Here is a 26,648-nt window from a genome sequence, read left to right on the forward strand (position 1 = left end):
TTTCCAAGCTGTCTGTATCCATCACAAAGAAGCAATTAAGGCCAGATTTTTGCTCTGCCTTTGCAGGCCCTCTAGCCTCCCCTCAGCCCATTCAAGCTCAAAGTTTCCCCTGTCTTCTCAGAAAGGAAGGGAAAGAGGAGATGCAGCCTCTACCTGGGGCAAAGGCCTCAACTGCCACCTGGGTGCAGGAACCCCATAGTGCCTTTCCAAGTGCAGAAAGGCCAAACCACTGCTGTGCTACTGAAAATCCTCCAGCACCCCCAACTCCCACAACTTTGACAGAAAGCAGCTTCATGTGATAATACAGAAACCTGCAGCCCCAGGAGAACTGGAAATCTAGGGACAGTGTAAAATACACTGAATTCGGTATCAAACTCCAGGGAGAACACACTGGCTGGATTCTTCATTGCATATTGAATTCACCTGTCTCAGTGATAGAATTTCCACCTAGCTGTGCTGGAGCACAGCAGACACCAGGGACATTGACCAAGTATGTAGGCCCAGCCATGGAGCCACAAGACTTGGAAAATAAACTACTATTAATAGTTCATTTGGGTTTTTCTGCATTAGGATCCCTTTACCTGGACGATATTTCCAGCTCACAGTTCACGGAGGGAAGGAACAATCCAAGAGGATGAACCCATTCAGAGTCATGGCATACAGCATCCTTACTGTCTTCTCTGTGATGCAGCTCGGTGAGTCCCTGGCTGGGCAGGGTGTGGTGCAGCAGCTTGGGTATTTTTAGGCTCTTTACGATCTCCTGGTTTCCTGCTTCAAACTAAACAAGTTTTGCCCTTTTTTTAAACGGCTGCCATATCCGATTACTGGCAATGGGACTGAATCCACAAGCCTAAAATGGCCTTATTAGGTAAAAGTGAAGCCACCACTATGCAGCTATATGTGATAATACAGAAACCTGCAGCCCCAGGAGAACTGGAAATCTAGGGACAGTGTAAAATACACTGAATTTGATATTTATACCAGGGAGAACACACTGGCTGGATCACCACACCAAAAAAGATGGCCCCTCTTAGGGTGTGTCTTCCCTGCACAGGTAACTTAGATGATCAGCACCCATGTCTGAGCACCTGGGTTAGCGTAGCCCGGGTGTGAGCAGCCATACTTCAAAACCATAACCTGTATGACTGTGACCTCACTGCCACGGCATTCACCCGTGGGTGTCTCTAGGACTCCTGGGGGCACATCCCCGGGTTCTTTATGCTGCAGTAAACTGAGCTGCTTCATAATTCTTTCCCAGTGAATTGTGGGAGGACATGGGGGGAGGGGAGGAAGGCATGGGAGGATTGTGGAAAGGCACTGGAGGCCGATAAATACTTGAGTGATTTGGAGGATTGGGCCAAAAGAAATCTGATGAGTTTCAACAAGGACAAGTGCAGAGTCCTGCACTTAGGACAGAAGAATCCCATGCCCTGCTACAGGCTGGGGACCGACTTGCTAAGCAGCAGTTCTGCAGAAAAGAACCTGGGGATTACAGCGGATGAGAAGCTGGATCTGAGTCAACAGTGTGCCCTTGTTGCCAAGAAGGCTAACAGCATATTGGACATCAGTAGGAGCATTGCCAGCAAATCGAGGGATAGTGCCCTCACCAGTGCCTCTATTCGGCACTGGTGAGGCCACATCTGGAGTATAGCATCCAGCTTTGAGCCCCCCACTACAGAAAGGATGTGGACAAATTGGAGAGAGTCCAGCAGAGGACAACGAAAATGATTAGAAGGAGTCCGGTGGCACCTTAAAGACTACCTCCTTGTTGTTTTTGTGGATACAGACAACCATGGCTACCCCCTGATACTTGAAAATGATTAGGGGGCTGGAGCACATGACTTATGAGGAGAGGCTGAGGGAACTGGGCTTATTTAGTCTGCAGAAGAGAAGAATGAGGGGGGATTTAATAGTAGCCTTCAATTACCTGAAGGGGGGTTCCAAAGAGAATGGAGCTAGGCTGTTCTCAGTGGTGGCAGATGACAGAACAAGGAGCAAATGGTCTCAAGTTGCAGTGGGGGAGGTCTAAGTTGGATATTAGGAAAAACTATTTTACTAGGAGGGTGGTGAAGCACTGGAATGGGTTACCTAGGGAGGTGATAGAATCTCCATCCTTAGAGGTTTTTAAAGCCAAGCTTGACAAAGCCCTGGCTGGGATGATTTAGTTGGGGTTGGTCCTGCTTTGAGTAGGGGGCTGGACTAGATGACCTCCTGAGGTCCCTTCCAACCCTAACTGACTATGATTCTATGATTCTTTATGTGGACCAACTACTAGAGGGTGGTGTGACACCCACTTTGCCAGTGAACTACCCAGATAATCTGTAGCTAGCTCTGGGAGGGGAGTGTGGTCTAGTGTTTACTGACAGGCTGGCCGGACACATAAGTATGACAGATTTTTTTATTATTATTATTATTATTATTATTTAAAGAAAGGCAGTTTTGCAGGATGGTTGAGATTTGGGTCTCCTATGTTAGAGGCCTGGGTTCTATTCTCAGTTCTGCTAGAAATTACCTTATCTATAAAGTGAGTGGGATAATAGTTGCCTCTCCCATAGTGTAGAGGTATGAGGCCTTGGTGTCCCCTAGACTGCAGAGTATTTTTGTACGAAGGGTCTGTTTGCTCGGGGTACAGGCTGTGGGCTGGCTCAAGGAGGTAGGACAGAATCCTAAATATAGGAGTGTCCTGCAAAATTTTAGATGAGTGGAAACCTACATAGTCAGCGATCAGCTCTCTGCCATCAAGAGTAGGAGACGCAAGGGGGCTCTGCCCCCAGGGAGCCAAACAGGAGACCTCTGGCACTTTTTTGTGTATGTTTCAGTTTGAATATTGAACCTGAAATGACAACATACAAATTGGGGCTGGGCAACTTCCCTATAAAGATCAGAATGCAGGTGCAAACCAGTGTGGTTTATTATTTAAAAAAAATCATAATTTTTGAGCCAATCTCATGATTTGCGGGGGAGGAGGATCTGAGTTGGGAGTTTTGAATGCATGGTGTTGGCAGCGCTGAAACAGGGAGACGTTGCACTGACTGAAGTGATAAGATGTCATGATAGTGGGGCAGGGGTGCCAAGACCAGTCCTGGTCCTGTGGGTCAGGGCTCCCAATAACCTGCAAATCTGTGGAACTGTTTGTAAGGGACCTGACCTTTGGGCACTATCACATCAAATACAGCACTGATCCCAACCACTCACCACAGAGTGCAGGAGGGAAAATCCTGTCCCCTGCACCACCCCACCCCAGTCCCTGTGGTGGTGGTGGGGGTACTTGCTGCCAGTCCGATGTCTCCTACAGAGGGATTTGCTGTGACAGACTCAGTTTTGCCAATTGTTGTGATTTGATTGGAGCTCTTGCCATACGTGATGTTTTTCTTAAAGCCCCAGCTGCAGGAATGGAGAATGATTGCACAAGACTCTCAGCTTTCAGTTAGAAAAAAGAAGATTTTGCCTCTCCAGTTTACAGAGAAAAGTGTGAAAACCTGACCCGAGTGTGGCCTGAAAACGCCAAACAGAAAACACCGGTTTATTTTTTAAATCTCATGATTTTTATTCTCATGATATTTTTGGTGGCCTGACTCGTGATTTTTGAAGGCCATGCTGCAGCCTTCTGGAGGCACGAGCCCAGGGAGAAGTGTGTGTGTGTGTGTGTGTGTGTGTGTAAAACAGAACAGAATCTCTGTCAGCTAGGGAAAGAGAGAGAAGGCAATGTAGGGAGGGTGTGCAGGAATGGGAAAGAATGGGGCTGAAAGAAGAGAGAGCCACAGGGGAGAGAAATGAAGGGAGGAAATCCAAGGGAGGGGAGAATGGAAAGTAAGGTCAGCAGGAGTGGGAGGAAAGGTAAGAGAGAAAGACAAAGACAGAGATGGCTGTAACTCCAGGATGGGACACAAAGTGTCAGAGACAGAAATAGATACAAACACAAGCATACTAGGATTTAGGCAACACCCACTTAGGCTTCCAGCTCCCCAGCCATCACCTCTCTTGGACAAAGACCCACGTTTCTCTCCCTCCTGACTAGGGTATTTCCAGGCTGCACAGTTCCCTACCTACACTGTGAATTCCCTAGTAAGGACTGCCGACAAGACTAATGTCTGCACTGTGCTTTCTCTCCAGAGGTTATGAACCCGGTAATTGCCAGCAGTTAGAAGTTACCACACAGGTCTTTCTAAGCCAATACATTTATTCCTAAGGCAAAAGCAATACAGAGAAAGCATGCTAAAAACAAAAAAAGTATTTAGCAGTGATCATCCCACCTCTAACAAGGGCTCTGGTAGGAGTCTATCCTTCAAACCTCACACAGGGTTTTCCCTCTGGTTCCAAGTTCATAAGTGTCCCAGAGTCAGACCCAGAACAACCAAGAATAGGTCAGTCTCTTCTTTATACACCTTGGGCCTTTCATTTTGAGATTCCAGGGGCAGATGATCAGCAGACAATGGTCCCTTCCTCAGGGCACAGCTTCATAAGGCTGGGTTTTCACATTCACCTCCCCCTGGAGAGTCCCCAGACAAACCACTTGACACTGTTTGTCCCCAAAAGTCCATTCTTGTCTGGCACATTGTTCAATACAGTCCTTTGAAGTTCATAACAGTTCCCAGGGTTCACATCACAGCTCCCCCCTAGAGAGGTTACATACAATCCCATCCCACAATAATACATAACCTTTGCATTTAATTCAATGTATTAACTTAATCCAGATATAAGTACACTTAATTCAGTAAGGTTTTTCATGGATATTGCAGGAAAATGCCCCATCTATCACCATTTGTTAGATAGATAGATAGATTAGATTAGATTAGATTTTATGGAAGAGAGTTGAGGTGGTTGGAATGAGGAGACTAGAGATTTCAGGAAGACTGCAAGAGGAAAAAGAGCAATAAAAATGGGGGAGACTCCCAGGGAAGAGTGTGGGTGATTAGCAGGTTTGGGGTCCATTTTGATGGAGAGGGGGTATTAACTTTTGCCACTGTAATGACTGTTCCTTCCCCGCATTATTTTGGGGGGTCTCTTTCAGGTCTGATCTCCACTATGGCTGAGGGAGAGACAACAGTGTTTGGTGCTGTTGGGGAACAGGTGATCCTGCCCTGTATTGGAAAATCCCCAAATGAAGGGGTGACCTGGAAATACAATGACCTAGTTGTGATCCAGTATCAGAAGCAGCTCTTGAGAGGTAGAACTCCAAATTCACCACTCCCTTGTCCCTCAGACAGGGCTATGGAATCCCGTCTCTCCTAGGGAGCAGCTTTCACCCACTGCCTTCTTACTCTCCCCAAAGGCAGAACTCCGTTTTTCAATCGATCTGAATTAAATAAGCAGGAGATGTCCAAGGGGAACTTCTCCCTGATACTGTCACATCTGAGGCACTCTGATGCTGGCAAGTACGTCTGTGGAGTTGGTTCCAGAACTTTCATGGTCCAGCTGCAAGTGTTTGAAGGTGAGTGATCTGGGACAATGAGATAAGAGTGCAAGGAGCTTTGAGACAACACTTTGCTGAGGTCCCTGTCCTTTGTCCATCTCCTCTGGCCTGAGCTATTGCAAATCCCTTTCCTCCAGCAGAGCAATCCTCAGATTGCCCTTCTGCTGAGATCGCCATGCTCACCTTCAGTCCCAGCATCTCCCCTTGAGGAAGCTGGGAGATAACAGGACTCACCGGACGGGCTCTCTCTCTTCACAGTTACAAGTTCTCCAAGGGGCTACCTCCTGCAGCATGAAAAACTCATGCTGACCATACAAGGTCCCTCAAGTGCCAGAGTCACCTGGTATGACAACCGCAAGGACAAAGTGACAGCCACTCAGTCAAGAGAACTGAAGAATGGTGGACACAGTCTGCAGATACACAACCTCCGGGCTGAGGACAGTGGAACCTGGACGTGCCACATCGCATCCCTGTCTGCTAAGCTGGACATACCCTATAAGGTGCTGGTGATAGGTAAGAGAAGCATGGATCTGAGTTTCAGAACTTTGCAGATGCCTAGAAAATGCAGAAGACGGTGGATAAATCTAAACAGATCCCATCTCCTCCTCACACACAGCCCCAGGGAAAGGTCACAGTCCATTTCCTGGGTTCCTAGTTCCCAGTGTCCTGAGCAATGCAGCACCAGGGCCTTCCTCTCAGGATCCCCAGGCTCACAGACCCCTAAGCACTGAAGGTTGGCTCCCGAGCTCCTGTTCCTTGGCTCAGTCTCACCCTGTTCCCCCTTGTTCTCCTAAACAGTCCCCCTCCCCCAGAGGTTTGTGCATCTCAGATTCATGCAGATGATTCTCATTTCCTTGTTCCAGTTGTAGCTTTGCTTGGCTGGATGGATTTAGCTCTTTGACTCTCTCCCAAGAACCCAGCCCTTCTGGCATCCTGAACTGTTGTGGCTCTTCTCTGAGCTCCTCCAGAACTGAGCACAATAGCCCAGATGGGGGTCTCCCTAGGGCTAGAAGAGGGATGGACTATCTCCTCCCTGCTCCATGGTGAGGTTGCAAAATTGATTATGAGACTATTGCTCCCCACACTTCCATATGTTCTCCTCTGAATTCAGGTTTTCATCATTTGAACCAGGAGACGCTCTACAAAGCTGTTAATTCCACCGTGTCCTTCTCCTACTCTCTGAGCACTGACCTGCAGAAGATAAGAGAGCTGGAGTACATCACGGGAGGCTTGGAGTGGAAATCAATGGCAGACAACGAGTACCAGGAGAAGTTTAACTTCAGTGTCACCTCTAAAGAGCCGCCCTTGTTTAAGCAAATAGCCAACATGCAGTTTACATGGAAACTCAGCAATCATCTGGAAGTGAAACTGGCCAAAGTCCAGTTCAAGGATGCTGGATGGTATCAGTGCCAGCTCACAGTCAGCCGTGGCCGTGTGAAGAAGGCCATCCACCTAGTGGTGATGACAGGTGAGAGGAAGTTGTGGCCCCTATGGACAGTACAGAGGAAATGGGGCAGGAGTATGGGAGGTGCCCCCCAAAAAGGTGCCTACCATCTGGAGACCCCGAGACTCTCTCAGACCCTATGGAAAGGTTGTTCCCATCCCTTCCTTTGCATGTCCCCCTCTTGTTCTCTTTGCAGTCTCTGCTGACCCTGTTGAGCCGCTCTCCAAATGGGCTAACGTGACCCTGCTCTGCAAGCTCTCGGCTCCTGTCCCACATAATGCCCAGCTGTTCTGGGAGCATGTGAATGGGACTGAGAAGGAATTAAATATGTTGGGATACAATGAGGTGATGGTGAAGACCAAGACTGTGGGGCTGTGGAGATGCAGCCTTAACGTGGAGAACAACGTGATGACCAGCATTGACTACACTGTGGGTAAGGAGACCACCACTACTTCCTCCATTCAAAGTCCCGTGCTGTCTCTCTCTGTGTCTCTCTCCACATCTATCTCTCCCATTCACTCACTTCTCTCTCCACAGTGAAGGCTGCTGAACGGAATAGCTGTGTGTGGAGCTGGGTAGGGGTTGGAGCTGGCATAGTGCTGCTTCTCCTTGCAAGCCTATGTACTTACATCTATATTGCCCAGCAGCAGAGAAGGGTGAGTCCCCAAGTCCCAGCAGACAGCAAAGGAGAAAAGTCTCTTCATGGCACTCTCTGAGGATTCCCCCCCCGTCAGAGGAGCAAGTGGGAGGGAACTAGGCACCACCACCCCTGGGGTAGGGGCTCTTAAAATAGCCATATCCCAGATAAATCTCTGAGGAGCAAGGCTGTCATAAATATAAAGGGAAGGGTAAACACCTTTAAAATCCCTCCTGGCCAGAGGAAAAACCCTTTCACCTGTAAAGGGTTAAGAAGCTAGGATAACCTCGCTGGCACCTGACCAAAATGACCAATGAGAAGACAAGATACTTTCAAAAGCTGGGGGGAGGGAGAAACAAAGCCTCTCTCTCTGGCTGTTTGATGCTTTTGCCGGGGACAGAACAGGAATGGAGTCTTAGAACTTAATAAGTAATCTAGCTAGATATGCGTTAGATTCCGATTCCTTTAAATGGCTGAGAAAATAAGCTGTGCTAAATGGAATGTAGATTCCTGTTTTTGTGTCTTTTTGTAACTTAAGGTTTTGCCTAGAGGGATTCTCTATGTTTTGAATCTGATTACCCTGTAAGGTATTTACCATCCTGATTTTACGGAGGTGATTCTTTTAAGAATCTGATGGCTTTTTTTCATTGTTCTTAAGATCCAAGGGTTTGGGTCTGTGTTCACCTATGCAAATTGGTGAGGATTTTTATCAAACCTTCCCCAGGAAGGGGGGTGTAAGATTTGGGAGGATTTGGGGGGGAAAGACGTTTCCAAACAGGCTCTTTCCAAATTATATCCCTGTTAGACGTTTGGTGGTGGCAGTGAAAGTCCAAGGGCAAAGGGTAAAATAGTTTGTACCTTGGGGAAGTTTTAACCTAAGCTGGCAAAAGTAAGCTTAGGAGGTTTTCATGCAGGTCTCCACATCTGTACCCTAGAGTTCAGAGTGGGGAAGGAACCTTGACAAAGGCAAATAAAATCTGTACAGTCAGGGCAGGCAGAGGGTTTGAAACCACTGGCCACTTTGGAGGGAAGAACTTTAAATACAGAAATGAGGGTTCATGCCACACTGCTTTCTCTCCTGGCAGCAACGGGCTGAAAAGATGGCACGAGCCAGGCGAGACTTGTTTGAAAGGAGAACTTGTCAGTGTCAACGGTAAGTACAAATCCAGGCCCCTCTGACTAGGGAGAGATGCTGGCCTCAGGAGAGTGGGGCTAGCTGCTAACTCAGGGATGGGGGAATAGGACATGGGGCCTCTCTCTTCAGGCTGCGCCTAGACTGTACTTCCCTCAGTTGCAATTAACTCATGTTAGTTATCTCAGTTGTGGTAAACACAAATCAGTGCATCCTCACAATATTCACACTCATGTTTAGTGGCTTTACAGTTACACCCCAAATCTACACTAGCACTGCACTGGCTTGTGTTAGCAGCAATTTCTTCTGGGCATTCATCCCAGAATTCCTAGTGTTGCTCCAAACTGTAGTGTGTTATGAGTGATTGCTAATAGCCGTCTGGGAGGCCTCACAGGTACCAGAGGGATTGTGGGAGAAGAAGACAAATTCCCAGAATCCCTATAACAGTGTCCAAGTAAACCAACACATGCTGCTTCGCTTGCTGACTGCTTTCATGAGAACAAGGGTTTCTCACTGAGTGGAGAGCTGGCATTTCCTAAGATTTGATGATTATATGCTCTGAGGCAGCAGAAGCAGCTGTGCAGAGACAGTGGCAGCTGTTCAGTCATTACTAGCAGAGAGCCATGTAGTGGCAATCTTAGCTAGAAGAGAAGCTCCGCATGCACCAGTGAGTGGTGTAGGGTCTCTGGATAAAGCACTCAGTGCCCACAAGCTATTTTGGGCAAAAACCACAAGCACAGAGTGGTGAGGGCTGCATCATTGTTCTCCAATCCTGGGATGACCAGCAGTGGCCGTAGAACTTCAGTTCAAGGAAGGCCATGTTTCTGAAAGCCCAGGGAAATGCCTCCTTATGCACAATGACTGCTCTGAGAGGAAGATGATTGCTATTATGGTTACACCTTTCACATTTGCAAAAGCAGCAGTGAGCTTTCTAGGCCTGCCTGGATTGCCAAGACTGAACTACTTGCTTCAGTCTTTAGGTGGCCAGAAACTAAACCTCATGAACCCCATAATAGGAAAAGATGCCCTGTGCTGTCATATGCTGGATTTATATGCGTGTCGGTCCTCCGAGCCCCTAGGGGCGATGGAGAGCAGTGGTCTTTGTAGCAGGCCTTGGCCCCACCTCCCGGGCTTTGGGGAATTAGTGGGGAGTTGGGCCGGCCGGAGTCGGTAGCGCGCCCCTCAGGCAGGGGAGCGCCGGCAAGAGTCAATAGCGCGCCCCTCAGGCAGGGGAGCGCCGGCAAGAGTCAATAGCGCGCCCCTCAGGCAGGGGAGCGCCGGGGTAGGGGAACGCAGGCCCACCCAACTCCACTGCGTTCCAGCCCAGGGCCCTGACAGTGGCGGGAGGCAAAGGTCCTGCCGCTGGGTCAGCGGGCAATCCGCACCCGCTGACAAAACACATCCACCCCACGGTGTAGTTGGGCCCCTGGGCTACTTCCTACCCGGTCTCTCTCAGGCGGGTCGCTCCGGTCCCTCCATCTCCGGGTATTCCGCTGCGGGCAGTTCTTGAATCTCCATCTCCTCCGGATAACCCGCTGCGGGCAGCCCCGGTTCCTCCGGATAACCCGCTGCGGGCAGCCCCGGTTCCTCCGGATAACCCGCTGCGGGCAGCCCTGGTTGCCACAGGCCTTCCCCCTGGTAAGGCCTCTCCTTGCCCAGGGGTTCGCCTGGGTCAGCAGCAGGCTTGCGAGGGAGCAGCCGGCAGCCTGTGTCTGTCTCCCTCCCTGGTGTTCTCTTCACTGGGCAGAGAGCCCCGCCCTTTGTACTTCCTGTCCCACCCTTCCCCTTCCGGGGATTGGCGGAAGCTCGGCCTGGCCCCGCCCACTCAGACCCAGAGGGTGGCTCCTTACCCTCTGGTTCGGAGGGGAGCCACACTGGCTCCCTACATACCCCACCCCTCAAATCCAGCTCCCGATCTTCGGAGCTGGCGTCCTCACCTTCTCCGAGGCGGGATAGGAAATCCGCACTGGCGTTGTCTCGTCCCACCCGATGGTGGATCGTGAAGGCATAGGGCTGCAGAGCGAGATACCATCGCATCAGCCTGGCATTATTGTCCTTCATCTTGTTGAGCCATTTCAGGGGTGCGTGGTCCGTAACCAGTATAAAGGGGGCCCCGAGGAGGTAGTAGCAGAGAGCCTCGACTGCCCACTTAATGGCTAAGGCCTCTTTCTCCACGACGGAGTAGTTCCGTTCTCTGGGGAACAGCTTGCGACTGAGGTAAACAATCGGGTGTTCCTCCCCGTCCACCTCCTGCGAGAGGACCGCCCCAAGCCCAACGCCTGAGGCATCTGTCTGGACAATAAAGTCCCGATGGAAGTCGGGGCTGAAGAGTATTGGATCGCTACACAGCCGTTTTTTGATGGTTCGAAAGGCCATCTCGCACTCGTTGGACCAATGCACCCGGCGAGGACTGTCCTTGGTCAAGAGCTCTGTTAGTGGGGCTGTAATGCTTGCGAAGTGGGGTACAAACCGCCGGTAATAACCAGCTAAGCCCAAAAATTGGCGTACTTGCCTCTTCGTGGTTGGCACCGGACATTCCTGGAGTGCTTGGACCTTCCCGATGAGGGGGCGGACCTGTCCGCGGCCCAAGGTGTACCCCAGGTAAGTGGTTTCCTCCCGCCCGATTCGGCATTTTTTGGGGTTGGCCGTCAGCCCGGCTGCGCGGAGGTCCCGGAGGACTGCCGCTACTTGGTTAAGATGCTCCTCCCAGTTATTGCCATAGATGACCACATTGTCCAGGTAAGCCGCCGCGTATTTCGTGTGTGGTTGCAACACCCGGTCCATCAAACGCTGGAAGGTTGCCGGGGCCCCATGTAGGCCGAAAGGCATCCGCGTGAAATGGTACAACCCTGAAGGGGTGGCAAACGCGGTCTTCTCCTTGGACCGGGGATCCAAGGGGATCTGCCAATACCCTTTGGTAAGATCTAACGTGGTGATATAACAGGCCTCCCCGAGCCGGTCGAGAAGCTCATCGACGCGGGGCATCGGATAGGCGTCAAATTTTGAGATGGCATTGACCCTCCGGAAGTCAATGCAAAACCGCCAGCTCCCATCGGGCTTCGGTACGAGGACGACGGGGCTCCGCCACTCGCTCTGGGAGGGCTCAATAACACCCAGTTCCAACATCGCTTGGACTTCCTCCTCTACGGCCTCCTGCATTCACCTCGGCAATGGCCGGGCTGCCTCTCGGACCACCACCCCGGGTTCCGTCTGGATCACATGGTAGGTGAGCGTCGTCCGCCCGGGTTTCGTGGTGAACGTCTTGGGGAACACCCTCACTAAGCAGAGTGCCTGTTCTCGCTGCTCGACGGTGAGGGTCTCTGCTAGCTCGGGTTCACCATCATCCGACTCTTCGGGTGGTTGGGGCCCCAATTCCGGTTCGGGGGGATATGGGGCCACCATGAGCCCTTCCCGGTCCTGCCACGGTTTTAAGAGGTTCACATGATAAATCTGCCTTTCCTTACGGCGACCAGGTTGCCGAATCTCATAGGTTACCGGCCCTACCTGGCGGAGGACCTCATACGGACCCTGCCGCGGGCAAAAAGCTTTGATTCCTCCGAGGGGAGCAGGAGGAGTACTCGGTCCCCTGGCCTGAATGATCGAGCCTGGGCGCCCCGGCTGTAGTGTTGCTCCTGGGCCCTTTGGGCGGTGTTTAAGTTCTCCCTTGCGAGCTCGCCCGCCTGCGCCAGCCGCCTCTGCAGTTGTAAGACATATTGCAAGAGACCCTGTGTTGCGGACGGGTTCTGTTCCCAAGTCTCCCTCAAGAGGTCCAACACCCCGCGGGGTCGCCGCCCATAGAGGAGCTCGAATGGGGAGAACTTCGTGGACGCCTGTGGGACTTCTCGAATCGCCAGCAGTAAAGGAGGGAGCAGCTGGTCCCACTGGTGGAGATCCTGGGGGGAAAACGTCGCAACATCCCCTTCAGGGTCCGGTTGAACCGCTCGACCAATCCGTCAGTCTGGGGATGGTAGACCAAGGTCTGCAATTTCTTAATCCCCAATAGGGCACATACCTGGCGGAACAGCTTAGATGTAAAGTTGGTCCCTTGATCAGTGAGGATCTCCCGTGGGAGGCCCACCCTTGCGAAGATCTTCACGAGCTCTGCAGCGATAGTGCGGGCGGTGATACTTCTTAAGGGGATGGCCTCCGGGAAGCGGGTGGCGTAGTCCATCAGGACGAGGATGTATTGATGGCCCGCCTTGCTTTTTGGGAAGGGCCCGACGAGGTCCATTGCTACCCACTCAAATGGCACACCGACGACTGGTAACGCGACCAGAGGGGCCTTCCGTACCCCGGCCGGGGCTGCATGTTGGCAGTCCGGGCACGACGCACAATATTCCTTTACCTCACGGTGGACGCCAGGCCAGAAGAACCTGGCCAGGACCCTGGCCACAGTTTTTTCCTGCCCTAAATGGCCGGCAGCCGGGATGTCATGTGCAAGCTTCAGGACAGCCCGACGATGGATGCGGGGGACCACGAGTTGGGTCCGGACCTCTTGGGTCTGGGGGTCGCGGTCAAGGAGGTAGAGCCGCTCGTGGTTGAGTTCAAACCTGGGCCACTGGGCGGTGCGCTGCGCCTCCACGCCCTCACCGTCCACCCGGGCCAACTGTTCGTAGGCAAACCGGAGCGTAGGATCCTCCCTTTGATCTCGGCTAAAGTCCACCAGGTCGGGAGGGGGACCCCTCATTTCCAGGCCCTCCTGCCCAGGGGTGGGGCCGGTTTCCGCTCCAGGGTCGGAGCCCGAGTCCGGTCCTGTCCTCTTCTCAGGCGGGCCTCCCTCGAACGCCTCTTTGGTGGGTAGGGATTGGAGCACCTCGACGAAGTCTGGCCAGTCCCAGCCCAGGATCACCGGATAGGTGAGGGATGACGACACTGCCACATTCATTAACTGCGTTACTCCACGCACCGTCATGGGGACCCGCACCGTGGGGTACGATATTACATCTCCGTGGATGCACTGAATCCGCACTTCCCCGACGGTCCGCTGGGGGTCCGAGAAGAGCGCCTGGCAGACAAGGGTCTGGCCACAGCCCGAATCAACTAGACCCACCACGGGGACCCCAGCGACTTCCATGGGGGCTGTCAGTTTGGCCACAGAGGGCAGACGGGCCCGTCGCTCGCCGGCGCACACCAGGCCAAAGTTGCAGTCCATTGCAGGACAGCCCCGTTGCAGATGCCCATACTCGCCACATCGAAAACAAGGTCCTACCTCTGGGCGCGCCGGCCGCTTGGGGGCCCCAGTGGGGCCACAGAGAGGGCTGGGGCCTGGTGGTCGGGTTAAGCGTCCAGGGCCGGAGTATGGTGCTGACTCGGGCCATCGAGAAAACTCGGTCCTGCCGCCTTCTGGGCGTCAGGTACAGTGGGATGCGTTGGTTTGGGAGGTGGGCCCCCGCCTCCGTTCAAGCTTCTGTGCATTGGGTCCAGGGTTTGAGGGGCGGGCGGCCGGTCCTACCAGGGCCTCAGCCTCGAGAAAAGAAAAAAGAAAAGGAGTACTTGTGGCACCTTAGAGACTAACCAGTTTATTTGAGCATGAGCTTTCGTGAGCTACAGCTCACTTCATCGGATGCATAGTGATGCATCGGATGAAGTGAGCTGTAGCTCACGAAAGCTCATGCTCAAATAAACTGGTTAGTCTCTAAGGTGCCACAAGTACTCCTTTTCTTTTTTCTTTTTACGAATACAGACTAACACGGCTGTTACTCTGAAACCAGCCTCGAGAAAGTCCTCCATAAGCGCGACGGCCGAGCTCAGACTTTGGGGTCGGTGCCTTAACACCCAAGCCCTCCCCTGGGGTGGGAGGATGTGCACGAATTGCTCGAGGATGACCTGTTCGGTCACCTCAGCTGCGGTTCGGCGCTCGGGTTGGAGCCATCGGGTACCCGTGTCCTTCAGTTCCTGGGCCACCGCCCGGGGTCTCGCACCCGGTGGGTAGACCTTTTCCCGAAACCGTCGCTGAAAGGTTTCCGGGGTAATGTCGAAGGCATCCAAGATAGCCGCTTTCACTCGAGCATAAACGCGGGCCTCATCATCTGGAAGCCCACGATAAGCCTTCTGGGCTAGCCCCGTCAGATACGGGGCGAGAAGTGTTGCCCATTGGTCCGGCGCCCACCCAGCCACTGAGGCCACCCGCTCAAAAGTCACTAGGTAGGCTTCCGGGTCATCCTCAGGCCTCATCTTGGCCAGACGGATCGGTGGGGCAGGAGGGGTTGGGGTGGTTGTCCGCTCCGGTTGAGCGCCACCATGGCCCGACCACAGGGTTGCAAGCTGCTGGAAGCACTGGGTTTGTTGTTCCTGGTGCTGAGCCCCCAGGGTTTGGAGCAACTGCTGCTGGTGGGCGCCCAGCTGTTGCACGAGTTGGTGCTGCTGCTGTTGCTGGCTCTCAGCCAGGAACTTGAGAAGCCTTTCCATCTCCATCTTTCCAATAGGGGAGCTTCAGAGGCGCCCTCGCACTCACCCCTTTCGGCAGGGGTTGGGATCGCCTGCCCGCATTCTCCACCACTTGTGACGGGTGTCGGTCCTCCGAGCCCCTAGGGGCGATGGAGAGCAGTGGTCTTTGTAGCAGGCCTCGGCCCCACCTCCCGGGCGTTGGGGAATTAGTGGGGAGGTGGGCCGGCCGGAGTCGGTAGCGCGCCCCTCAGGCAGGGGAGCGCCGGCAAAAGTCAATAGCGCGCCCCTCAGGCAGGGGAGCGCCGGCAAGAGTCAGTAGCGCGCCCCTCAGGCAGGGGAGCGCCGGGGTAGGGGAACGCAGGCCCACCCAACTCCACTGCGTTCCAGCCCAGGGCCCTGACAGTGGCGGGAGGCGAAGGTCCTGCCGCTGGGTCAGCGGGCAATCCGCACCCGCTGACAAAACACACCCACCCCACGGTGTAGCTGGGCCCCTGGGCTACTTCCTACCCGGTCTCTCTCAAGCGGGTCGCTCCGGTCCCTCCACCTCCTCCGGGTATTCCGCTGCGGGCAGCTCTTGAATCTCCATCTCCTCTGGATAATCCGCTGCGGGCAGCTCCGGTTCCTCTGGATAACCCACTGCGGGCAGCCCTGGTTCCTCCGGATATTCAGCGGCCGGCAGCCCTGGTTGCCACAGGCCTTCCCCCTGGTAAGGCCTCTCCTTGCCCAGGGGTTCGCCTGGGTCAGCAGCAGGCTTGCGAGGGGGCAGCCTGTGTCTGTCTCCCTCCCTGGTGTTCTCTTCACTGGGCAGAGAGCCCCGCCCTTTGTACTTCCTGTCCCACCCTTCCCCTTCCGGGGATTGGCAGAAGCTCGGCCTGGCCCCGCCCACTCAGACCCAGAGGGTGGCTCCTTACCCTCTGGTTCGGAGGGGAGCCACACTGGCTCCCTACAGGAGTACACTAGTATACTCTAAGGATTTTATTTGCCTTCTTATCACTTGTCATTAAACGTTACTAAGTTCCTAGCAAATGTTATTTTGGGTGGGGAGTTAGGGCTGAGTGGAAGAGACATAGTGGTGATTATGTGCTGGGTGACCGGAACATAGCTCTGCTTTCGTTTGTTTTTATGTGAGTGCAGGTAGCATAGTTAGTTATGATTCAAAAATAGCCCTTATTAGAAATAGACAAAACAGTACAACTACATCTGAAAACAGAACAAGCTGTGCAAAACGTGAAGCAATACAGTCACTCTTTAACTCCCCTAAAGAGCTCAGTGCAGCCACATTGGAAATAAAGTGCATTAAGTCTCACAAATGCCTAATCAACTTTGTATAAATATTGCACTTCCCCCCCAGCTACATAAAGTCCTTCTGTGTTCTATGCCTTCCAGTCTGGCCAGAGGTCAGGCGACTGGCCGGCTCAGTGGGGTCACTGCATAGAGTAGGGGGCATTTCACCTCTACAATACCAGAGCTCATGCTGTTTAATTTCTTTCTCTTGCAGTCAGCTGAAGAATGACTATTCCGATGCTTGAGACAGAAAGGTGAATGAAGTCTCTGCCAGTGATAAGCCATTTTGCAGCCCACTTTGCTTGCTTGGATCCAACCCACCTTTCCTTCCTCCAGTGCAATGCTTTGTTCTTTCATCTTTCTCCCAGCCCATTGCCAGGAAGGGATCTTATCAGGGTGTGGATGCGATACAGTGAGCAGGACAAGCACCCATCCCAGGGTGATGGCTCAGCCCCAGTTCCATCAGGGAAAGTACTGAATGTAAAGTATATAAGGATGTATTTTGCGCATATGCTTGATTTGACCTCCTGGATTTTATCTCAGATGTTTCCTGTGCCTGCTCCAAATGCAATAAATCACTTTAGAATTTTCATTGCAAAATCTGAATTTATTTGCCTGATGCACCAATCATCTCCCCCTAATACAACCCCTGCTACTGGCCTCCCCAAACACTCCCAGCCTGCCCTCTCCCCACAACCCACTTCCCCTGCTGCCAGAAGCCCTCCCTGATTCCTGCATCCTGTGTTCCCCTTCCTTCCCCACCACCGCCACCTTCCCCAATCCAGCCCTCCAGACAGTGACAAGGAATGCTGGAGACTTTCCCTTAACTTGGTATTTCCATGCTTCCAAGGATTTGGGGTGGGTCCTGAGGTAGCCTTACTATCACTAAACATAGGTTTTGTTTGTTAATTTACTTGTTTTTACAGAAGGTTGGTTACCAGGTTGAGTAGCTCCCTGCGTATGGGGAGATTTTGGCAAACCAGTAAAGTGCCTGAAATCACGATGGCTTATTACTAAAAGCAGCCAAGTCAGCAGGCTGTAAATTGGCCATGTCACAGCGTCAGCTTTACCAAGTGAGGAGGGCAGGGGGTTTTGGGCAGCTTGACCCCCACATTCTTCCTGATAAGAATTGTGTTGAAGTTACGGATACATGTGTAACCCTTCTATCCATCAGAGTTAGCAGCAACAAGGGCCGGGTTCAGTATCTAGGGGTTCCATTCCAATAACACAATGCAAAACCGGCTCGAGCCCCCACCCAGTGACCTAGGACAAATATATACCACCCCCGCTGGGCGCCTCCAAGAGGCAATACTTCCCCTCTCGCAAGCAGAGTCTGAGTGTAGCAAAAAGCCTTTTAATAACAGAGAGAAACAATGTGGCATTATGTTGGGGAAACACCACCAACAGGATTCATAACACAACCCATGAGCAAAAAACCCACCCCAAGCAAATTGGGGTGTGTCCTTTCCCTTGGGTTCTTGAGTCCAGCAACCCAAAAGTCACCCAAAGTCCCAAAAGTCCAACAACCCAAAAGTCTCTGTCCCTGGTCAGGGCAGCCCCAGAGTTCAAAAGTTTATCTGCGAATTTTACCTCCCAACCTGGGTGGAGATGGAAGGGGTTAAGGGGCACCTTATGTGGTCCAAAGCTGATTGCCCCACCTCTCCATGGGGCTGTGCTCTGCCAGCCATCCCGCAAACTGCTCTGCTCCACGAGCCGCTCGGCTCTGCCAGCTGCCCCGCAAACTGCTCCACAATGTATCTCCAGGCTCCCCCACTGCTTAACACGACGCTCAGTGATTTCAGCTCTTAGTTAGTTCAGCTCTTTTCAGCTTGTAGTACAGGAGCCTCAGTGCTGGTGCACCATTGGCCCAAAGGGAATTCAGCTCAGCAGCCAGTAACTAGACTCCTAATGGAATCAAAATTAGCATAGAATATCAAGGTTGGAAGGGACCTCAGGAGGTCATCTAGTCCAACCCCCTGCTCAAAGCAGGACCAAGCCCCAGTTTTTGCCCCAGATCCCCAAACAGCCCCCTTAAGGGTTGAACTCACAACCCTGGGTTTAGCAGGCCAATGCTCAAACCACTGAGCTATCCCTCCCCCCCAATAGCTCTGATATTCCATGGTGAAAAGAAGAGAAAGTGCAATTAACATATAAGGCCCTCACCAAGGAGCCCATACCACCAAATATTAATACCTCTCTCCATTCACTGGCCTTTGGAACCCATGACCCTTGCCTAGCGAGTGCTGCTTAGTTGATGGTGAGTCCCTTCATCATAACAAAAGGCCACGTACAGTTCCACTGTCCTTGATTCACATAATCAGGATAATAACAGTTTATTCCTGCCCCAATAACAGAGAAACTGGGGCTCCTACAGCAGCCAAAGTGACCATCTAGGCAGGGTGGGTGTGCCTATGCAAATGAATCAGCCCCTGAAGTTCTTTTCCAGAACCCACCATGACTCGCCACCAGATGTCAGGGTATAGCTCATCCTGACTCTGCTTACACATGCATTTTAGAAGAGCAGGATGTGCCCCAGGAATGTCTATTGGGACCTCAAGGCTGCACACTCTGGTAAAACCCACACCTGGTTAATCAATAATCAGAAGAAAGCCTCTTGCTTGGCCATTGGAACTGCTTGCTTAACAAGTTTTCTTTAAGGGACATGTCATTCTATTACTAATGTATCAATAAGGGGGAAAAGTTTGAGGTAGGGCGGACTCTTCAGGACTGGACTCTCCCTCTGGATGCATCTTGTGTTCCCCACTGGCAGACAGGCTGCCACTGTGCCACTCGAGAGCCACACTCAGCTTCGGTAATTATCGCGGGTTGGGGGTGTTTTACTAACCTATTGCAGACGTGTGTGTAAGTGCTTGAGACTAAGTGTAGCTTTCAGTGAAAGCACTCTTGTGTTGTCCTGTCTGTGCCAGCCATCTATCGGTCAGACGGCCGTGTCTCCCCTGATTTATTTCCTGACACCACCTTGCATAGAGTAAAAGTTACCAACAGCTTTGGGTTGAAAGAACCCCAGGTAACAGAATTTGGAGGCCTCAGCGAGGATAGGTAGAGAGGAAGGAGACAGATGGTGCAAACAGTTTGTAGTTTGTGCATTGCAATAGGAGGTAAAAGATGGTGGGATGGGGTCACTCCCTACAAATTCCCGTGTCACAGTTCGCAAGTTAATTTACAGATACATTCTGTTACTGGGACTCAGAACTCAGGCTGATTGCATGCTCGAGTGGAGAAATTATGTCCAGAGACAGGGAACCAACTCCAGGACACAGCCCCAAAGATCAGAGCTGCCAGACCTTAACATTCTGCCAATGAAACCGTGAAGAAACTGGAGTCCCCCAGATGGACCTGATTCTGACTGGCCATCAGGAAAAGTCCTTCTGCCTTATTGGGAGTGGTGAGCACTGCATGTGTGTGCAGTCTGTTTTTGGTGATTGTTAAGAAATAGAGGTTATGTAGGATATTACTGTGTAAGGCTCTTTGACTGGTAAAAGACCCTGTAAATCTGCAAAAGATTAAGCCCTGAGTCCAATGGGAAAGGGAGTTTGCTCTGAGTCCACAGGGAATGGGCGTTTGCCCGGAGGCCCTGGAGGAGTAGAGCCACGGCGGGGTAAAGTTAGGTGCTTTTTGCCTGGAGCCCTAGGAACTGGGGAAAAGGTGGGTGCCCTTGAATGTGTGAGTGATAGAGAATTTTGTGTGGGTAACGAATCTGGTGGAGAGAATGCAGGCAGCCTAAGGTTTTTTGGACCGAACTGATAGACAGTAAATAATAGCGAAGTACCTGTGCCTTCTGTCAGAAAGGGTCACTACCTATCTGGCAGAATGACCACCCTAGAGCAACAAGAGAGAAAGGGAACAAAGAAAAGGGACCAGGAGGGGTGGGGGCTAGTTGAGGAGCCCACCCGCCTTGCTAAATGGTTAGTGGGACAAAGCCTGTGCCTATGGGAAGGGGTGGTTCAGTGAGGAAAGCAGGATCAGGCGCAGACAAGCAAGCAGGCAACAGATAAAGAGACTGGAAAACAGGTTGGGAGCCCTGAGGTGCATACTGGGTTGGGAGCCCTGAGAGGCATACTGGCAGGAGTAAGTACAGGCATGGGGAATTCAGATCCCTGGGACAATACTTGTAATGGTAAAATCTGAGCTGATGAAGGTATCATTTTGGGAGATAAGCAAGTGATTTAAGGAAAGAGAGTGAGAAGTTAACTCTGCGGAGGCTGGAGGGAATTAAGCAGTTGAACCTTGTGCAAACGTTAACAGAAAAATTTTATAGAAAAAGAATTCTTGGTTTCTTTGCAGCCATTCTGAAGGAAAAATGGGTCCTTTTCCAAAGGGATGTTTGTAAATAAGCCAGGCAAAAAGACAATCTGCTTTGAATCATTTGACTGAACAATTTAGTCAAATTCGCTAAAAGAACATAAGGGATTTCTATTGAAACTTAACTGACCCTAAATGTATACCAATGTAATCTATGTTCAGCTGTGTAAAAATTAAAGCAGTGTAAGGGATGTTAAGCAAAAGAGTATGTATGTATCTCTGTGTGTGTATATATAAATATATTGTGTAAATGTGTGGAGTGTTTGGGACCTAGGCCGGTGCTCCTGGCTTGTAAAACTCTGTTTTGTAGGTTTAAGATAAATTGGTTTTTGGTTTGGTTTTTAAATAATACCACTAAGAATGCATTTGAATCTTTCATTCAAAGTTGCAAAACTTACAGACACTTTTTGCCAGACACAGGTAACTAGTGTTGTTTGACTGTGGTATTTAGCATTTAACCCTTAAGGTACCCCAATGCTTTATAAAGTTCAATATCTTTTTAAGGACCAAAGTCGTGGCTGCAGCTGTGCAGTCAAACCCAGGAGAATGGGGAGAAATTCTGGATCCTTTTTTTTTTTTTTTTTTGGTAATAAAATAACAGATAAGAGCTGTAGTAAAAGAATAAGAAATTAAAAAAGCCAGTGCCCCTCTGGAGCAACAGCAGGAGTGAGGTGCACAAAAAAAAGAAGCAACGTTAGAAACACTGGGTGGCTCTGAGTAATCAGACTGTCACTTTGATAAAGGTACATGAAAATTCTGTGAGCACAAAAGAAACGATTACACCTTATGTAAAGATTGATATGGCTAATCTAATGCTATAGAAGTTAAACTATGAAAGGAAGGTTTCATGTTTCCCAGGACATGTGCCGTGTATATTGTAGAAGAGGTAAAAGAAATGCAAACAAAGCATGCTACTTAACTAAAATCCTATTAGGGCTCTAAAGGGAGACACAGTCGGTTGGGTTTTCTTTTTCAGATCTCTGTGTGTTTTGGAAGGAGGAAGTGAAAAGAAATCAAAACTCAGGTGGAAGTTGATTGTGTCCCTTTTAAGAGAGGGTCTCTGAGCTGCTGATGGCTTTGGATCAAAAAGCAAGCCAGAAAGCATCTGTGTAAATGCAAACTACCTGAAATCAAAAGGCTTAAATTATGACTCTCCAGAGGAAGGTGGAAAAGAAGTCAAACCGAAAAATAGGAGAGGGACAGGTTAATCCTAAGTAGGAAAAAATATTCTTTTTGTGTGTGTATGCAGTGCTGAAATCTGAAGTTTTTAATAGATTTGATGTTAATATTAAACACTGGGATAAATGTAATGTCAATAAGTACCCCTGTAACAATGTATAGTGAGTATGATTTTTGGAAAAACCTTTAAGGTCATATGGTAACGATGCTTCTCGGCTATTACCTGTGAATAAACTTAAAGCTTAGCACAGCAGAAAAACATTACAAACTTGGTCTGCTGTATAAGAAGGAAAACTGAGGTACACCACCTCATAAATTTAATAACTGAACAGCGGGATAATTTCCCCTAAACCCTTAAAAGGTAGGAGCCATTGAAACCTGGCCTGCCTATAGGAGAAAAACACAGGAAAGTATGGGGGTAATTCCTCTGTTTTGCCTGCACTCAGCAAGGATATTTGTAAAAGGAAGGGATATTTTAAGCAATAATCTACCACCCCAAAAGGGGTAGAAACATGTTCTTTTTGTCTTTCAGAAAATCAGAAAAAGCTGGTACCAGCTGAAGAGCAACCCAGAATACCATGGATCTACTGTCATGACAAAGATTGTGTTTTGTGTTTTATGTTTTATGTTTTGTTTTGTAGTGGTTGTCTTGTTGCTAGCATTGTTGTGTATTGTGTTACAAAAAAAGGAAATACTGCATTAGGCAGAAAAGGATTAACAAGCATTTTAACTGTATTTACAGAAATCAATGTTGCAGAAGGGTGGAGGTCAAGAAATGCCAGTCTGTTAACAGGGAAACATCCTTAGGTGGTAAAGGCACATTTAAAGGCAAAACATGAATGAAACACAAGGTTTATCTGTTGGTAGGAATAAAAGGATGGACATAAAAAGTCTTTAAAGCACAAAGTGAAATTACCAAGGGAAAAAAGGGTACGTAAAAACATTGGTTACTAAAAGAATAAGACTTGCCAATTTGTACTTCTTAGTCAACTTCCAGCATGCAAGCCCAGCTGAATGCAGCTGGGTGTTGAATGACATTGGATGTAAGGAAAGAAAAGCCATTGCAACACCTTCCCTAATACTATCTCAATGTGAACTACTGAAGGTTATTGGATTTGCCTGGCAGCCAGGAGGTGTGGGTAGCCGAAAGAAAAGGCTCCCAATAAATGTATTGAACTGCTTTGGATGGAACTGGATTAGAAGTGGGAGTACTGAATGCTACTAACATAGAGGTATTGGCAAACAAATTAAGGTATGTTATAAATGTTTCTGTCATATTATAGCAATCAGGGGATGTGATTTTGAATTTCTTTCAACCCAAAGCTGTTGGTAACTTTTACTCTATGCAAGGTGGTGTCAGGAAATAAATCAGGGGAGACACGGCCGTCTGACCGATAGATGGCTGGCACAGACAGGACAACACAAGAGTGCTTTCACTGAAAGCTACACTTTACTTAGTCTCAAGCACTTACACACACGTCTGCAATAGGTTAGTAAAACACCCCCAACCCGCGATAATTACCGAAGCTGAGTGTGGCTCTCGAGTGGCACAGCGGCAGCCTGTCTGCCAGTGGGGAACACAAGATGCATCCAGAGGGAGAGTCCAGTCCTGAAGAGTCCCCCCTACCTCAAACTTTTCCCCCTTATTGATACATTAGTAATAGAATGACATGTCCCTTAAAGAAAACTTGTTAAGCAAGCAGTTCCAATGGCCAAGCAAGAGGCTTTCTTCTGATTATTGATTAACCAGGTGTGGGTTTTACCAGAGTTTGCAGCCTTGAGGTCCCAATAGACATTCCTGGGGCACATCCTGCTCTTCTAAAATGCATATATCAACTACTTCAACACAATTCGTATCAGGAAGAATGCGGGGTCAAGCTGCCCTTTCTGTGGCACCCAAAACCCCCTGCCCTCCTGCCTTGGTAAAGCTGAGGCTGTGACATGGCCAATTTACAGCCTGCTGACTTGGCTGCTTTTAGCAATAAGCCATCGTGATTTCAGGCACTTTACTGGTTTGCCAAAATCTCCCCATACTGTTCCCCTCCTTAAAGGTCACCTTTCATACAAGGGGGCCTTTACATGATCGCTGTCACACCTTTTCTGGATGCATCTCAGTTGCGATCCAATGAAAGCTCAAGGCTCTCAGCCGAGACCAAGCAAATTATCTTCTTGTTAGCATCCCATACTCAGCACACCAGCATAGCAATTTGACACGCGATCGTTTTAGCCTCCTTTCCCATTTAAGGGAGGGGTGACAAGTTCAATAGGTTCCTCTCCCGGGGATACGAGTGCTGGTGGCAGTAACCACTGACTCATCTGTCAGGGGACTTGCAATTGCAGGAGTTTGCACCATATCCAGCATGTCATTAGGCTGGTAACAAAAACCACTCCTTTTTGGCACCCCAAGATTACTATGATGGGGTGCAGGGCAAAATTCATGATGCCTGTGCCAGTGGGGGTCCATCCCAATAACACTTGCCACCAGTGGTGTGACAGGTCTTGGCCAAGTCTTACAAATACCCATTTAATTTCATTGGCATTATGATGCATGGTAACCACGACTCTGCGCCCTACCTGTGTTGCAGTGTATAGCTGATTCTGTAAATCAGGGTCTACAAGCAACGTCTGTAAAGCAGTTAAATCCATTCCAAGGGGAACACGTGTAACAGTAGAATACAAAGCATAAGACATTTTTAACTGACTATATTTAAATTCAGGTAACACCTGGGGAGAGGGATTAAACAGGAACTGCACAGTCAAAGCTGCCCCTAGTTGTGCTGACCCTTCTGAGACGTGCCCCAGGAAGGTCTATGTCTCCAGAACAGGTATGTCTCCATTGAAGGGATAGTGGCCGTAATCATGCCAAGTAAGCCTGCTGTATTTTGCAATGACCATACTCTGTGATCTGGAAAGAACCTCCAGGAAGGTGTCTATGTCACCCTTACTTCCTGAAACACCTGCCAGCCTCGGCCACACTTCTGGAAACTAGATGTAACCCTTCTGCCCATCAGAGTTGGCAGCAACAAGGGCCGGGTTCAATATCTAGGGGATCCATTCCAATAACACAATGCAAACCGGCTCGAGCCCCCACCCAGTGACCTGGGACAAATATATACCACCCCCGCTGGGCGCCTCCAAGAGGCAATACTTCCCCTCTCGCAAGCACATAGTCTGAGTGTAGCAAAAAAGCCTTTTAATAACAGAGAGAAACAATGTGGCATTATGTTGGGGAAACACCACCAACAGGATTCATAACACAACCCATGAGCAAAAAAAAAACCACCCCAAGCAAATTGGGGCATGCCCCTTTCCCTCGGGTTCTTGAGTCCCAGCACCCAAACGTCTCTTGAGTCCAGCAATCCACAAATCACCCAAAGTCCAAAAAGTCCAGCCCCAGAGTTCAAAAGTTCATCTGCATAGTGTTACTCCCCAGTCTGGCTAAAATGTGCCTGTGTGTGGGGGAAAGGGGTAAGGGGCACCTTACGTGTCCTGAAGCTGACTGCCCCACAGGGCTCTGCTCTGCTACGCTGTCTCACGAACAGCTCTGCTCCACCACGACCGGCTCCGCTCTGCACAGCTCGCCGTCTCACGAACAGCTCTGCTCAGCTCGCCATCTCACAAACACACCGCTGTCTCACGAACAGCTACGCTCCACCACGACTGGCTCTGCTCTGCACAGCTCGCTGTCTCACGAACAGCTCTGCTCAGCTCGCTGTCTCACGAATGGCTCTGCTCAGCTCGCCATCTCACAAACAGACCGCTCTCACAAACAGCTCCGCTCTGCCAGCCTATCCACGAACAGCACCACTGCACTCTAGATCTTCCGGCTCCCCACTACTTGACACAGTGCTCAGTGATTTCAGCTCTTAGTGATTTCAGCTCATAGTGCTGGTGCACCATAGTGCTTAGTGCTGGTGCACCATAAGGCCAAAGTGAATGCAGCACAGTACCTGTAGCAAGACTCTTAATAGACCCAAAATTAGCTCTGACATTCCACAGTGGAGAGAGACAGAGGTGCAATTGGTGCTTCAGGCCCTCACAAAGGGGCCCACACCACCAGGTACTAATACCTGTCTCAAGTCTCTCTCCCTTCACAGAGTTTTGGAACCCATGTCCCTTGCCTAGCGAGTGCTACTCAGTTGATGGTGAGTCCCTCCATCATAACAAAAGGCCAAGTACAGTTCCAAGCACAGTTCCCATAATCAGGGTAATAACAATTTACTCTTCCCGCCCCAATAACAAAGACACTGGGGATCCCACAACAGCCAAAGTGACCATTTGGGCAGTTATTGCCTCATTCTAGGCGGGGTGGGTGTGCCTATGCAAATTGAGATCAGCCCCTGAAGTTCTTTTCCACTACTTGCCACACCTCACCACCAGATGTCAGGGTGGAGCCCATCCTGACTCTGCTTACATAGATAAGCCCATGAGTGGCTGCAGCAGCAGCAGGGTGTGTGCCTGCACTCCAGCAGCAGGGCTGCCCCTCCTGGATCCCAGTGACGCATACTCTTCCACCTTCTGACCAGCCAGTGTGTGATACCAGCCCTCAGAATGTGTGACAAAGGCCCAAAATAATCCAATTTTCTTTCAGCCTCCACAGCTCTTTGTGTGGATGCAGTATAACATTTATTCTTGTGAGAAGCCTTAGCCACACACACAAACACAACACCTTGCTGCAGGTATCCTTTCCCTGGATTGCCAGCACACCATGTGAGCAAAGCTCTGCCATCTGCTGGAGGAGGGGGTGTTGGGGCAAAAAGGACGGGCATCAGCATCTGGAGGAGAGTTGATTGGCAGGGAGGGCATAGAATCATAGAATCATAGAATATCAGGGTTGGAAGGGACCTCA

General features: G+C 50.3%; 1 protein-coding gene across 1 annotated transcript; it reads left to right on the forward strand.

The window, feature by feature from the left end:
- Window positions 1–634: 634 nt before the first annotated feature.
- On the forward strand, window positions 635–16,799 carry CD4 (CD4 molecule). The gene is made up of 9 exons (XM_074947993.1): window positions 635–695; window positions 5,012–5,167; window positions 5,273–5,431; window positions 5,672–5,926; window positions 6,525–6,881; window positions 7,054–7,290; window positions 7,395–7,513; window positions 8,580–8,647; window positions 16,512–16,799. The coding sequence occupies exons 1-9, from the start codon at window positions 635–637 to the stop codon at window positions 16,540–16,542; spliced, it is 1,443 nt and encodes a 480-aa protein (XP_074804094.1). The 3' UTR covers window positions 16,543–16,799.
- The last annotated feature ends 9,849 nt before the right edge of the window (window positions 16,800–26,648 follow it).

This window comes from Natator depressus, chromosome 1, assembly GCF_965152275.1.
Source record: "Natator depressus isolate rNatDep1 chromosome 1, rNatDep2.hap1, whole genome shotgun sequence".
Lineage (NCBI taxonomy): Eukaryota > Metazoa > Chordata > Testudines > Cheloniidae > Natator > Natator depressus.